Genomic DNA, 15,883 nt, shown 5'->3' on the forward strand with positions numbered 1-15,883 from the left:
GTTATTCAGTTAAGAAATATTAAAGAAAGTCTCCTTATGGCAGGTTCAAAATGAATATTTTTCGATCAGCTGTTAAGAATTACACAGAGTAAGTCATTCACAGCCATTCGGACACAGTGTTTACAATGTCGCGGAAAGGATGAACCAAGTTTCCAATTCCGTGACGTGCTCCCCAGGTTCTCTCTCCTTTCACTGCTCTGCTCCTATGAAAACTTTCTGCTGTTAACTTCCAGAGGAAAGCCGCTGAACTCCAGTTATATAAGATTTGTTTCCAGATGACAGTGACAAAGCGACAGAGGCTAATTGAAAGTTAAGCGTGAATATTATCAAGTTAATTTCTTATTGGTCAAGTACGACAAACTGGTATATTTATACTTTAGGGTATGTTCATATTTCTAAGTTGTGTATATGATATAATTGTGTATTAGTATGTAATTTAACGTTTCTTGCGTTCATTTCGGTAGAAAAATGGTTTTAGAAGTATTGGACCACCTTTAGGGTATGTCCTACAATTGTGGGGGACCACCGTGGAAAACAGGTTTTTGTGTATGGAAAACAAAATGAGGCTATTGAAATACAAGATCGTATTCTGATCCAACTAAACCTTGTGTATCCTGGGTGAATCTTCATCCCCATTGAACCCCCTCCCCACACCTAACCAATGGCAGCGTAAATTAAAATAGATAAGCCAATAGGACTGTCACCTAACTTAACCACACCTAGGTGTATTTGGTAAAATTTTACTTTAATCCATTATTGCATTTTGTTCTTGAAAATATAAATTTCCTATATTTGACTGTGTGCTCTGATTGTTTGACATTTGTTTCGTTAGCAAGTAAAGTTGAAAGATGTTGGACTCGCCTTTATATCATTATCACAGTGGACCACATTGGGATAGCAGGGATTTTGGTGGTGAAGAATATGAGATGAGTCAAATACAATGATTGATTTAACTTAATGTACCAAAGGGGCTGCATCCTTACCTGGCCAGGGGGCCTTTGCCTCCCTGGACCCCCCTCAGTTAACCTAACCTATAATGCCAAGTTCTTACAAAGACATGGACCTCCTACTAAGCCTAACAGAGGGGTAACCCCCTCACCTAACCAAAGGCACCAATTTAGTACTTAAACTTAGACCCCCAACTTATTTTAACTAGGGGGGGTACCAAAGATACCAATTTAGTGCTTAAACCTAGACCCCCGACCTGTTTTAACTAGGGGGGTCATATCCTTACCTGGCTTGGGGCTATGTCTCCCTGAATCCTTCCACCTAACTTAACCTAGGGTGCTAGGGCCTCACCTATCCCTAGACCCACCTCTTTATGTAATCAAGAGCACACCCATTCGATTTGGGACCACCTTGACGTGGTGAGGGGGCTTTTTGAGCCTCTTGAATGTGTTCTTGGGTTCGAGTCCAAGAGTCCTATATATTGCTACTTCTTAATTTGGGATAAGTCTTGTGGAAGTTTCCACTTTTGGTAAAATTTATATGATGTGATAAATAGGAAAAGGTATCATAGCAGAGACTGGGGTTTATATCTGAAGCTAATAGTAGGAACTGTGGTAGGTTCATCAACTACCTGATAATGTTTGGACCTGAGAGACATCACATTGATACTTATGCAGAGCTGGGCCATGGGTTTTAGGGGTGGTTGGTTTGTGACTTAGGACTCTGAGCATTCTATCTGGGTTGCCCTTAGTAATGTGATTAGAGTGGGGATGACTGTAATACTTTGTCAATGTGATTAGAGTGGGGATGACTGTAATACTTTGTCCCAACAAGCGGGTTTGGCTTACACTTGGGCCAGACTCTTTGTTGGGTGAGTTGGTAGAGCTGCGGACTGTCACTCGATGGGCCAGAGTTCAATTCCCTGGCCGGCTGATGAAGAGTTAGAGGAATTTATTTCTGGTGATAGAAATTAATTTCTCGCTATAATGTGGTTCGGATTCCACAAATAAGCTGTAGGTCCTGTTGCTAAGTAACTAATTGGTTCTGGGCCACGTAAAATAACTCTAATTCTTCGGGCCAGCCCTAGGAGAGCTGTTAATCAGCTCAGTGGTCTGGTAAAACTAAGGTATACTTAACTTACACTTGGGCCACCCTAATTGTGTTGTGCCATCCCCTGTTGGGGTAGGGTAGGTGTTGGACATTTGGGAGTCAGCTCTTACTGGTTCCAGTGGTAGAAGATTAAACTCCATGAAAGGCTGATGATATCTATTTGAGATTTTCAGTTTTTTTTTTTTTTTTTTTTTTTTTTCTCTCCGATCTTTATGACTAGCAATAAAGAATTGAGTACTCCTGGACCCTTTGGTGATACCCTTTTGGCGTAGTTGACGACCTCTGTGTCCTCCTCTGACAACCTTTGTTTAGACTTGGGTAGGAAACCTTTTAGTGTAATTACACTGGAACCGTATGCTCCAGCATGGAGCAAAGGGAAATTCACAGTAAATGTATGTGAGATAGGACCAGATATATTTAAAACCTCTTATGATAAGTATTTGACCTTTAATGTGGAAGATTTTAATTGTGACATTTTTGATGTAAGCAGAGACATTGTGAAGTGTTGTAGCCGAGAGCTTAAGGTGTCATCTGCAGGGTGGGGAAAACTAGCATTAGAATTAGCCTCAGCAAAGTGAAAATTAAAGGCATTGCCGCATCTTGGAGGAGTTAAAGTAAAGACTTTGGTACATGCTATTTGGAATCACTCCAAGGGAATGATATTTGCACACCAACTGATGACGTATTCAGAAGAGAAACTCGTAGAAGAATTAAAAGATCAAGGTATGATTAGGATATATATACTGTATATATATATATATATACATATAAATTATATATGTATATACAGTATATATATATATATATATATATATATATGTATTATCTATATCTATATATATACAGTATATATATATACATGTACAGGCAGTCCCAGCTATCAGCAATCCAGTTTTTCAGTGCTTGTCTAGCGACAAAAATTGGCAATTTTTGGCGCCAATATATGTCAATTTCCACTTATCGGCGCCGATGATCACGTGTTGGCATCGATACATACCTAACAGAGGCGCTGATAACCGAAAATCAGCAATTTACATCGTTTATCTGCTCCAACGTGCGCCGAAAATTGCTGAAAAGGCCCGAAAAATTGCTGATTTTTGGTTATTGGCGATTTTTTGCTTATTGTCATGCTGTCGGAACAGAAACCCTGCTGATAATTGGGGACTGCCTGTACAGGCGGTGCTCGGGTTACGACGGGGCTGGCTTATGACGTTCCAAGGTTATGACACTTTTCAAATATATTCATCAGAAATTATTTCCCGGTTTACAACTCATGTTCAGGGTTACGACACCGATCTGACGGAAGAAATATGGCTACAAAATGGCAGAATAATCAAAATTTGGAGGTTTTTCTGATGAAAAACTTAATAAAAATGCAGTTTGCATCATTTTCAATACACCCCAAGCATTAAAAGTAAGGTTTTCTTAGGATTTTTTAAGATTTTCTACGATTTTTGGGCTGACAACAATTTTTGGCTTACGCCATAGTGTAGGAACGGAACCCCCGTCATAAACCGGTGACTGCCTGTATATATATATATTATATGCACATACTATATATATATATATATATATATATATATATATATATATATATATATATATATATATATATATATATATATATATATATATATATATATATACTGTATATATATATATACACAATATGCAGGCAGTCCTCAGTTATCGGCTCGGGTTCCGTTCTGAGTGTGTGATGATAACCGAAAATCGGTGATTGTCAGCGCTTTTTCAGTGATTTTCGGGGCTTATTGGCACCGAAAAGTGCCAACTTGCAGTTATCGGTGCCTCTGTTAGGTATGTATTGGCACCAAATTATCGACGCTGGTAAGTGGAAATCGGCGATTTTCATAGCTAGACAAGCCCCATAAAACTGGATCATCATTAACCGAGCCCGCCGTTAACCGGGGACTGCCTGTATATATATTTTTTATATATTACAGTATATGAAGCTCCTTTTAATTTTTTTAGTTTCCTATTTAATTTCATTATGGCATCAATAACCTAGATGGTGTGATGCCAGTTTTAGTAACCATAAGTCAATCAATGAACCAAGGGCACTGCATATGGCTGGGGTGCTACATAACCAATCACATCTAACCTAACCTAGGGCACCAGGTCTTTACCTTATTACATGATATCAGTAGTTTGAAAACATTGCATAAACTTACCGTAATTTGATGTGTTCATACTGGTCAGGATCTTGTGTAGATGTTGAAGTTCTTGAGGTGTTAGATTCTGGATGATTAACTAGTTGTTCACAAAGAAAATAAACTTCCATGATAGAAGTTAAAAAAAAAGTATATCTTAGTTTAACCAGACCACTGAGCTGATTAACAGCTCTCCTAGGGCTGGCCCGAAGGATTAGACTTATTTTACGTGGCTAAGAACCAATTGGTTACCTAGCAACGGGACCTACAGCTTATTGTGGAATCCGAACCACATTATAGCGAGAAATGAATTTCTATCACCAGAAATAAATTCCTCTTATTCTTCATTGGCCGGTCGGAGATTCGAACTCGCGGCCAACAGAGTGGTAGCTGAGAACGGAACCCGCCCGCCCAACGAAGAACTTCCATGATAGAAGTGACAACCTTCCAAGAAGGTACCTTTGAAATAACTAACCAAGAAATTAAATTATCTTTTTTTTTTTTTTTCATAAGTTGGACTGTAGCACTTTGATACCATAAGTGCCATTCTTCTCTACAATTTAAGGAAGAATTGCACTTGGGAAACTACAAAGAATTAGGTAAAACACATTCTTGAAGATAAACAAGAACATCTGCATAAAGAGAATGAAATTTGGCATGGAATTTACCAATAGAGCTGAAGTAGTCCACAGAGCATGAAAGATACAACTGAAGCAAAGGTGTCATGACTGCACATTGAAGTTGGCTTTTTCAGGGAGTGCCTGATTTCTGTAATCCCTCATGAATTGTGAATCTTGTAAAAGAGAACTTGACTTCTATACTATGCATGTTAAGGTAACTTGAAATCACAACATAAAAACTCCACCCTAACCTAGCGTAACCTATGGTACTGGGTCCTCATCTGGCCAGGGGCTTCACTTCCCTGGGACCTGTTATGTATGTGTGTGGTGTCACCTTAAAAGTGTTCAGTAAACCATAACTTAATCAGAACTTGCTGAAGTATCATGGGGCTCTTAGAATACATCCCTGTATGTTACTTTTTTTGTTTCCCCCTCCCCCAAAGAACCCTGGTTTCCCACTCTAGTTCCCCATAATTATAGAATATAAGGGGTATATCCATTATGTTAAAAACTATTGTGTTACTGAAATGAGTACCAGAAATGTTCAACAGACACATTAAGATCATTTTTCTTGGAATCTGGTATGTGTAATTTGATTAATTGTTCAACAAACTAAAATAATTTTTCATGAAATTTTTCAGTACTGTTGAAATAATCTAAGGAGCATGAGTTACATGTTTACACCAAAGGAGCCATGACTAAGAATCAAAGCTGTTGTTTGAAGACTTAAGAACAAAGCCAAAAAAAAAACTCCAGTATCTTTAGCTGGTACTAAAGAGGAAAAATACCTGACAAGCCTACAGAAGTGTTGTCATTTTGGAGTGATGTACTGTGTAGGATGTAAATCTTAAGTGTCATAACCTACCCCAACTCAACCCATCCAAACTTGTACGACGTACTCCCTCGCAGTGGTAGGTCATCAGACCAAACTCATAAATCAAATCAAATCACACCTAATGTATCCTTGACTGCCATTCTGCTAGCCTTGGTAATACTGCACTGTGATACATTAACTCCTTTCTGCAAATTTTTCCACCTTTTATTATTCTTAATTAACTTGTATATGCCCTTGCTTCCATCTTACTTTCCACCCTCTTTTAACAATTGTTTCAACGTTATTTCCAGTTCTGAAAGATCTCCTAAGTCCTAGCACTTGGCCTTTGGCCTAAATTTTATATTCCAGTTCTATAAGAATGGTCTTAAAAAATTTGGCATGCCTTCATATTTTGATATACAGTATTATTCACTTGCCCCTTATATCCTCTGTAGAGATAATGCTGAAATGACACTGATTTGGCCCTTTCAGAAATTAAATTCGTTGTTGGTTGGTTTTAGAAAACTGGGCAAGCCTCTTTAAGTTGATTGGTAAATGCTTAATGTACTATTTAATTGCCCCCTATATTTCTTGTAGAGACAGTGCCAAAATTATCATGATTAGGCTGTTTCAGAAAGTAAATTCTGTTGTGGAGACGGGATGAGTAAGAGGCAGGGTCTGGGTATGTACTAATATATTTTCACAAATTTCTGACAAGACATAAACTTCTGTGAACAGAAAAGTAGTATCTAACATCAAAGCAAGAAAGACATAATTTTACAGCCAGGTGTGTTTTTTCACGCCTGGAAAACAGTTAATAATTTTTTGTAGAAAATAGGAAAGTTCTCAGTTACAGATGGTTTGATGGTTCGAAGAGTTGTACAATTAAAAATGGTTTTGGTTTTACAAATGATGTACTATAATACCTACAACTTCTGAATAGTGTATACAGTAGGCTACGTGAAAAAGGTAACTTCACTTGGGCTTTTGTTTGGTGATCTGGTTTTGGCAGGCGGATGCCCCGAGGACCCAATCAGGGCCCTACACTGTGTTGGCAAGGAATTTAAGTATCAAGGTACTGTACTAATAAATTTTTTTTAGACAGACTTACTCCTTCAGTACCTAACTTGGAGCCTAGACCTCCAGCTCTAGTAAGCTCCCTGAACCACACCCTTGGGTGCTACCAGTTACAGTATATGCATTTTGGTAGCTCTCCTATCCCCCCTTCTCCTCCAAGCTAGGTGATGAGAATAGAACTAACAATAAGAAATACAATGTCCCAGCCTGTCAGTTTCTGAAATTTCAGACTTTAATTGCTATCTCCAATTTTTTTAAATTGCCTCAGTTCGTTCTCTATGTATAGCACAAATGACAAAACCCACATGCACATGGGAATGTGTTGAAGATCAGATTGATAGTTTACTTAGAAAATATCCAAGTTATGGCAGGTGTCACTTATCAAAAACACTGCCTTAAAAAGAGTTTGTCCCAAGTACTATAACATCACTTGCACACTTGACTACATAATTGCATCTTGGCAGAAAGTTAAGATTAGATATACATGCAGGTATTTACTGATAATTCCTTTGTGATAATTTAGTTATAAGTTTGGTAGCTAGCCCAAAATGCTTAGACCAACCTAATCTAGTGATTATACTGTAAATACAGGACTTGCATCAACACTGGTGATATCCTACTCTTTATGCATGTATGGATCTGGTTCAGGCTGCATAAAGTAAAGTACATGATTTTTATCGCTGAAATTTAATCATAGTTTAGAAATTATTAAGGTTATCTGTTCATAGTTTAGAAAATATTAAGGTTAGCCCATACATGATGTAGGCTCTGTCACTGGGTGCTGGTAAACATGAATCTATCTACATCTTCATATGATAATCATGTCAGCTGATTTATACTGTACAATATTGTACTGTTATTTAGTAAATTTCAGTGATGTAGTTGGCAGCATTTTGTGTGATGACTTCATTCATACCATAATTCACATCACTGAGCCTGCTGTATTAATAGATCAGATTAACTTCATCTGTATCCAGCTTCTTTTTAAAGTTGGTGTATATTGATGAATAGTTGTTGAATTATACCTATTATAATAAAGAAATAAATGCCTTTACCAAAAAGATCACGGGGTTTTGGGACTCCTGGATTAATTTGAAATATCTTGCTGTATTGTTAACACCTGCAATAGCCTATCCTGGTTAATGTAACTGACGTAACTTTGCTTAGACTGCAATCCTAGTAGCATAGCATTAAGTTACAGGAGCCTATTTAAATTATGATCACCAGGATCATTTAGTACATGGATTTAGATTGAAGTACCATGGGGTTAAAGCAGTGTTTGTGATTTTTCATTAGCGCATTTACAGGTACTCTATTTCTGTAAAAAGGAATATGATGGCCTACATTATCAGAAGAGGTAAGGGTGGGGTTAGTCTGTTTATGGCAGCATTGCTGCTGAGAAGTCATATTTCAGAAAGAAAAATAGTCATACAGTGTTATTATGCAAATGCTTACATGTAGAATTGTGCACACTACTGAAGATTTTTATCTATTGTAGCACATATTTATTTTAGGACATGTAATAATTAAAACCATTTTGTTTTGAGTATGTAATGTCTTGTTAAAATTTTATCAACTGTAAAAGGAATTGGGGTAGTAATGAATTGCAGTAAATGGTGGAGTGCTACAGGGCAGTGTTTTGTTACTTTTGTTGTTTGCCTTTGTCATGGATTTTATTATAAAAAAATTTTGTGGAGGTGGAAGCAAAGGTTTAGATTTGATAAATAATAAAAACTTGGTAGAATGAGAACACGCAGATGATGTTTTAATTAACAAAAACCACAAGATTTATAAAACTTGCCAAATGGAATGCATCAATATAAATCTAAGGAAACAAAAAGTAATGAAGATGGAGTATGTGCAAAGGGATGAAGTAGTGCTGCAGTTGTTGGGAGAGAAGATCAGTGAGGCAAAGTTTTTTTAATATTTAGAAAAATAATACCCAGTACAAGTTCTTGTGATTTGGAACTTAGTTAAATAATGAAAAAGATAAATCAAGCAAATCACAGACTGGGTAAGATTTGGAAATCAAATAGACTGAAACTGCATTCAAAAATAGGGTTTTGCATTAGTCTTCCACAATCTGTATGGCTACACAGCTGTGAATCATGGTACAGTACTATGTTGATGAATGTGTATCTAAAAATACTGCAGTCTTAAGAATGGTAGGTGCTAGATGACAGGATAGAGAGAGAGAAATGAAACTGTAAGTGAAATTAAAGAAGTTCCATATGTAGATGAGATAATGATGAAGGGTAAACTAGAGATGGTTTGGACAGTCCTTCACATTACCTCAGGGAGAATAATTCAGTATGTGATAGTGCAAGCTGGGCTCCTGCAGTCCCTAGAAGAGTTTGAAGACCCAGACCCTCTTGGATGAGAACTATGAGATGGAAAGCTAGAGTGGAATTTCATTGGCCCATTATGTTGCACAGTGTTGGAGGCGATGAAGATAGTGGCTGAGAATCTAGTTCTTTAAATGGGTAAATGGCAAAAGAGTTAAAGCCATTTGTGTGTTGGGTCACTATCCTACCCATACTTTTTTTTTAACTTAATGAAATGGTATCCATAAACAGGTTGTAGTCCTGGTGAGAAGTCCTGACATCCATCTTCCCAACTCCTGGACTTCCCCATTATTAATACATTAGTAATACTACATAATGCTATTCTTACAATAGGGCACTATTTGATTTAACATTATGTAGTTAAGAAGTAATTTTTGAGGGATTGTGGCATATTTGGTATTGTATGACATTTGACTACCCTTCTAATTCCTTTGTGTTTCTTGGTTCAAATTTATATAGTGGACTTGAAACCAGTCTTATGACCGTTATTCAGGTATCATGAGAATTTATTGATCATTTTGATAGCCTACAATAAATTGATTTGATTTTGATGTGTTTTTGTCATGTTTGGGTAATGGCTGTTTTGTAATTTATATGTATAGTAGTACATTTTTTGATTGGCATGTATTTCTTGCAGTTTTTGTGTCTGGTGTTTTTGCATGTCATAGACTTTATACATGTTTTAAAATTAACTTTTGAAGTGTTGTCTTTTGGTGTTAGCTACCTTTCAATGAGATTGAAAGGTAGCTAACACACAAAAAAAATTCATTGTGTGTGTACTGGTATGGGTTTCTCATGAGCAGAAGAGCCAATACAAGATATAACTGTATAGCTATTGTCCAGGATGTTGGGAAAATTGGTATTAATATAAGTTTCCTTGTAGAAATGGAAGCAACCTTTCTTGGATAACCTGTTTTACACCAGAAAGCTTCCAATTTGTATGCTTGGCATTCATGATAGTAGCCTACACTTGCTACCTCAAGAATGGGCTAAATGCCTGAAGGTCAAGATTGAGATTGTAAGTTCCAAAAGATTTTTTTGTTTCTCCTCATTGTCAGTCAGTTTCTTGGAAGGGAATGTTTTTCTTGATTTGTGGTGTTAATGTTTATTCATATTGCTAGGTACCACCATAGACAGTTGTTATCCTTATCTTTTTTCTTGCAAGATGGAGTAACATGATACCTTTGGTAACTGGATAATGTTGAAATGGTTGGGTATCATAAATCTTTCCATTACAGTAGGTAGGTAGGTCACCATAAAGGGCCCAGAGATGACAGTATGTATCATAAATTTACAATGGCTGAGTTAAATGTCTGTCAAAAGAATTAGTCTCCCTATGTATATTTGTATTAAACATATTTCCCTTTTGTTGTAGAGCTGGCTGCTCTTACTCACCATACTTTCAGAAGTCAAAGTTTCATTTTTATTTATTTTGCCCTATTTGATTTTTATTTTTTAATGTACTTCAGTTCTTTATAAATTATTTGAAACTCCATTTCCATTTGCAGAGGAAGTGCAATCAAGTATGAGTGGGAGTTTAAGGAAGAGCTTAAATGGAATCTTCCCAGTTTTGAAACCACACGGCATAACGTCGGCTCAGTTGTTAAACGTAATCAAGGAGAAATTAGCAGAAGGTAAGTAAAGCAGTAGGAAGATGGAAAATCCATGATAGGGTTTTAATAGCAAATAGTAAAATCTTATTATAGTGAAACATTAGATAGAAATATTTTCCCTTATTATTATTAAGGGAGGTTTTAGCAGTTTGGATTTTATTAAAGAAAATATTTTACCCAAAGGTAAGCCCTGTGATTGGCAACAAGTACAGTAATAGATTTTGTGGGAAGGGCCTGTGCTCCCTGTCTCTTTTACATACAAAACTACAATTTTTTCCCAGAGCACAGGTATATAAAAAATGACCCAGGCCTACTTTGATTTAAAATATGTTAGGTGAAGATGTAGCTCTGTAGTAACTTAAGTTAGGGAATAGCTCAACCTTGGCAGAGGTTTGTGGTTTCAGAACACTATAATTTTTATTATTATTAATAATGTTGGACATTTCAATTACTTGATACCCCAAGTCCCCAGAAAGATTCTAATGCATTTTCAACAAGGTCCACAAAGATGAGATGCTTACCTAAATGCAAATTAGATTGGTAGCATCTGCAAAATTTAACAAGATAGTACATGGAGGTAGTCTTTGTGTGGTTTTATCTCTTTTGTAGATGTTTATTTCCTTTACTTTTTTAATGAGACAAGGCATCCATTTAAGTTTGATTAAGGTGGTGAAGGTATTGACAATCTGGAAAGAGGGAGCTTAGCTGAAGTGTGACCTTTAAATTTGTTATAAATTTTAGTTATCTACTTGTTACATTTGTAAGGCATGTGAGCTGATGAGTGATCAGGAGAGTCAAAATGTGGTTAATGGTTATGCAGTTTAACAGCAAGCTCTTTTTATAGGTACTAATGTGACACCTAAGTTCTAAGTGTTATGCTATGAGCACCTACTTTATAAATACCGAGATAAAAATAAAAGTCTTACTGTGGTGACTAGACAGGTTTATGCCTAACCAATTTCATGAGTATGTCACTTCATTTAGCTTCTTTTCATAGGGGAGACTTTGTCAGAACAATGTAAAGTCACTTTGTGCCATGAGCCATACATAGGCAAGAATTTTCAGCCATTTTCATCATATAACTCTACCATAAAGTCTTATTGGTGATTGAAATCTTAGTGTAATATTATGGCTTTTGATATGTAATTGGGAGCAGCTAAGGTGCCCTCGCAGTGCAAGCCTTCCTGGTTAACTCAGGTGTTACAACTCATAGCTCTTAATCTGGTAAGAGGGTGTAATATATATATATATATATATATATATATATATATATATATATATATATATATATATATATATCATATATCATAATATACTTTTCTTTTAGAATTATCTTCAGGTCATAAGTCTGCAATGAAAATGGGACATGGTGGAACATTGGACTCCACAGCCACAGGTATCATAGGTATGTATTTTAATTAGGAGATTATTCATTGCTTCACTTTGCATCACAGGGAGTATAGTCGCATTTGCACATTTATGCAATGATCATGAAAATTATACAGGATTGGTTAGCTCTTATTAGTAAACAGTAAAAAAAAAAAGTTACTTTTGAATCCCAAAACATTTGTAATTTGAGTCTTGATAAGTATTACCTTAGACATGAAATAACTGCCTGAGCCACCGACTTAAGTGTTGCTAGTTTTCTAAGAAATACTATACTACACTGTTTCCCTATGCTCAGTGGTGACTATCATCTCCCGATAAATTTAACATGGATATGAAATAACTTAGAGGCAACAACTTTTGCCCTGTGCTTGGGGTTGTCCTTGGATACATAAAAATGTATAAGATACCTTTATTAATTACATGACCCTCAGTTTTTTGCAATCTGTGAGGATTTTCTTGTCAGTGTGGATTGATAGAGATGGGACTGGTAATGCTGGTGGTTATATAAGATGAGGTCAATTTGTTAGGTTACATTTTTGTTGCACACAAAACTTACTCCATTAATGGAAGTAGAGGAACACTGAAGAAACTTTAAATGAGCAACATGGATTTTTCTTAAAATTAACATAAGACAGCTGGGTCACACAAAAGCTTGAAGAGTGGCAGTCAGTAGTAGTTCAGAAACTTTTAAAATGAAACAGTAATCCAGACTGAAGGAATAGGAAAGAGCAGAGAAAGAAGCTCCTAATCTAATACAGTAATTCTGCTTTTGATGACTTGCAAAAGGGATCCGGCGAGTTTGTCTAAAACAATTTGTCTAAAATACAATTTGTCTAAATCAATTTGTCTAAACCAATTCGTCTAAAACAATTTGTCTAAAGTACAATTTGTCTAATAACAAAATGTCTAAAATACAATTTGTCTAAATTAATAATTAAAAAATAATCAAATAAATCAAAATAAAAAAATGAAAAGGTGAATAAAAAAGTTATTTACAGAACTACAATGATTGTTTTGAAATAGAAACAAACTTTCCTGAATTTATACAAATCAGTCAATCAGTCCATCTTTTCTTATTGTTTAACTTCTAAACCGTGGCCGTTTACTAAAATTAGTCGTTTACTGTAATTTTAACTGCTGTTCTCTTAAAAACAAATATGGAAAACAAATCTTTCTTCATTTTACATAAACAAAGCACTTTCTTATTGTGGTAATATTCAAACTGGAAATAGCTATACCCCAAAAATGCCTCTTGAATTAAGTCGAATCAGAAAAAGGTCGTAAGAAATTAGTAGATAGTGGATTTACATTTTACAAAAATGTGAAAATGACGACCAGTATATTGGAAGTGTGATAAATATCCGATAATAAAATGCCGCGCTCAGTATAATTACGGCAAATGATCACATCGTAAAATCATCTACAAATCACAACCATGTATTAGATGCGGCCGAAAGTGCAGCAAAGGATATTATGACAAAAATACGTCATCAGGCTAAGACAACACGAGACGCCCAGATCAGTTTTATCTAATGTGCTCGAAGATTGCGATCAAGCTGTTGCTCCAAAACTTCCTAAGGTGCAAAGTATGAAGAGAACTATAAGATCTGTAAGACAGCAAACCCTCGCTGGACCAGCCTTACCATCAACATGCAGTGAAATCGTTTTTCCACCTGATCTAACCATTGCTTTTAAAGGTGATCAGTTTCTAATGTATGACTCAGGACCGGTTGAAAAACGTATAGTCATATTTGCAACCAAACGGAATTTACAGTGTTTATCACAAAGTAGTCACTGGTATGCTGACGGAACATTTAAAACAGTACCTTTGCTATTTCATCAGCTATATACATTTCATGGACTAAAACAGAAAGTTTCGTTGCCACTTCTTTTGCATTACTGCCAGACAAAACAGAAGAAACTTATATAGCTTTTTTACAGCAGTTAAAGAAGCTTGAACCTTTGTGCGCACCATTATCAATAACGATCGATTTTGAGAAAGCTATGATGAAACCGTGCCTGAAGGAATTTCCAAATACAGAACAAAATGGTTGTTTTTTCCACTTTAGCCAATGTATTTTCCGTGCAATACAAAATAATGGCCTAAGACGAAAATATGAAACAGAAACCAGTTTTGCTCTACAGATGAGGATGCTACCAGCATTGGCATTCGTACCCGTAGCTAGCGTAATAGACGCGTTTGAATTATTGTGTGATAACAACATCTTCCCCATAAAGCACAAGAGGTCATCGATTATTTCGAAGACACTTGGATTGGGAGGCCTAATAGACGGTGCGCTCGACGTCCACCTCTTTTTCCACATGATATGTGGAATATGTATTCTAGAGTGCTTACGAATCTTCCTAAAACGAACAATGCCGTCGGCATGGCATCGTGGATTCGAAACTGAAGTAGGTGCACATCACCCCAATATATGGAAGTTCATCAACTATTTAAAAAAAGAACAAAGTTTAAATGAAGTACGAATTGAGCAATATGTTGCAGGGATAGAGCCAGAACCCCAAGGAAGCGCTATCGAGATTCAGCAAAACGCCTAAATAGTCTTGTTCAAACTTTTGATCAACATAATATTATTGATTACCTCACGTGGTATTGCCCACAATCTTTCTTTTTAACTATAAAAGTAGTCTATTCAGAAGTTATCTTTTAATAAAACCTTTATTAATCTTTTATGTATTAAATCTTACATTTTAATGTTCTATATGAATGTATTTTATTAATTTTAGGCTAAGTTACCTGTCTTTTCTTTAATTTCTTCCTTTATGTAATTCTACATCTAATTCTGCATTTAATAAATATATTACTTTATTTTATTTTATTTATTTTAATTTCTTTCACCTCGTTCACACTTTGAACTACATTCCCCATTATTATTATTATTATTATTAAAAAAAAATAAAATTGTAAATCATATCTTTTGAAAAAAATAAACAAGAAAGAAGTTATTCTAAGTTCTTTCTAGAAATAATGATCTCAAAAAAAACTCCTAATTGCCACTTTAGGGTGTGGAGTTGATGATTTCCTGAAGTTGTTGTTTATATTGGCTATATTTGTTTTCCCCTATCGTTACCTATTTGAAAACGTTGGAAAAGCGTACAAGACTAAGAAAAGAAAAACCTAAATCTAACTTTCGATCTCTAACTCCCAATAAAGGAAGAAAATATAATTTATGAGCAAAAAATATAAAACCTTACCCGTAAAGAAATAGAAATTCAGAAAAGATATTTTTTTTTATTCACCTTTTTAAATTTTTGTTTTGATTTATTTGATTATTTTTTTTATTATTTAGACAAATTGTATTTTAGACATTTTGTTATTAGACAAATTGTACTTTAGACAAATTGTTTTAGATGAATTGGTCTAGACAAATTGATTTAGACAAATTGTATTTTAGACCAATTGTTTTAGACAAACTCGTCTAGACCCCTTGCAAAAATGTTAACTGACTCCCATTCTACTTAAACCCTTTAAGATTCCGAGAGGTCACAAAACATGCTGGTGGAAAACCACACTGACAGCTAATGAGCATAGGAATATATTCCTTTCAACAATTACTTCCTGTAAATTTATTTTGTTGTAATAATGGTTATGGTGTCATTTTGATGCTTAATGCATGTTTATTGTTTTGTTAAATTAAAAATGAAAAAATAAAAACTGAAAAGGGGGGAGTTCAAGATAGATGAAAATTTTCTTTGGCTTATATGATTAGAATCTTAGCAATTGCAAATATGTTGAGGTCAGTTGACATCTCTGGATCCCCAAGGGATTAAATAT

At 35.4% G+C, this 15,883-nt stretch overlaps 1 protein-coding gene across 6 annotated transcripts in view; it reads left to right on the forward strand.

Moving 5' to 3' along the window:
• The first annotated feature begins 95 nt into the window (after window positions 1–95).
• Window positions 96–15,883, forward strand: part of LOC136832177 (pseudouridylate synthase TRUB1-like) — a 54,383-nt gene continuing 38,595 nt past the window's right edge. For 4 of the 6 annotated variants that reach the window (XM_067092929.1, XM_067092933.1, XM_067092934.1 and 1 more), the window contains exons 1-3: window positions 114–381; window positions 10,594–10,719; window positions 12,026–12,103. In XM_067092929.1, coding sequence (XP_066949030.1) covers window positions 10,611–10,719; window positions 12,026–12,103 — 187 coding nt within the window. In that variant the 5' untranslated portion in view covers window positions 114–381; window positions 10,594–10,610. Of the gene's footprint in view, window positions 382–9,966; window positions 10,104–10,593; window positions 10,720–12,025; window positions 12,104–15,883 lie in introns of those variants that run through there. The other 2 variants (XM_067092932.1, XM_067092931.1) reach the window with 2 other exon arrangements.

The sequence above is a fragment of the Macrobrachium rosenbergii genome, chromosome 49, assembly GCF_040412425.1.
Source record: "Macrobrachium rosenbergii isolate ZJJX-2024 chromosome 49, ASM4041242v1, whole genome shotgun sequence".
NCBI lineage: Eukaryota > Metazoa > Arthropoda > Malacostraca > Decapoda > Palaemonidae > Macrobrachium > Macrobrachium rosenbergii.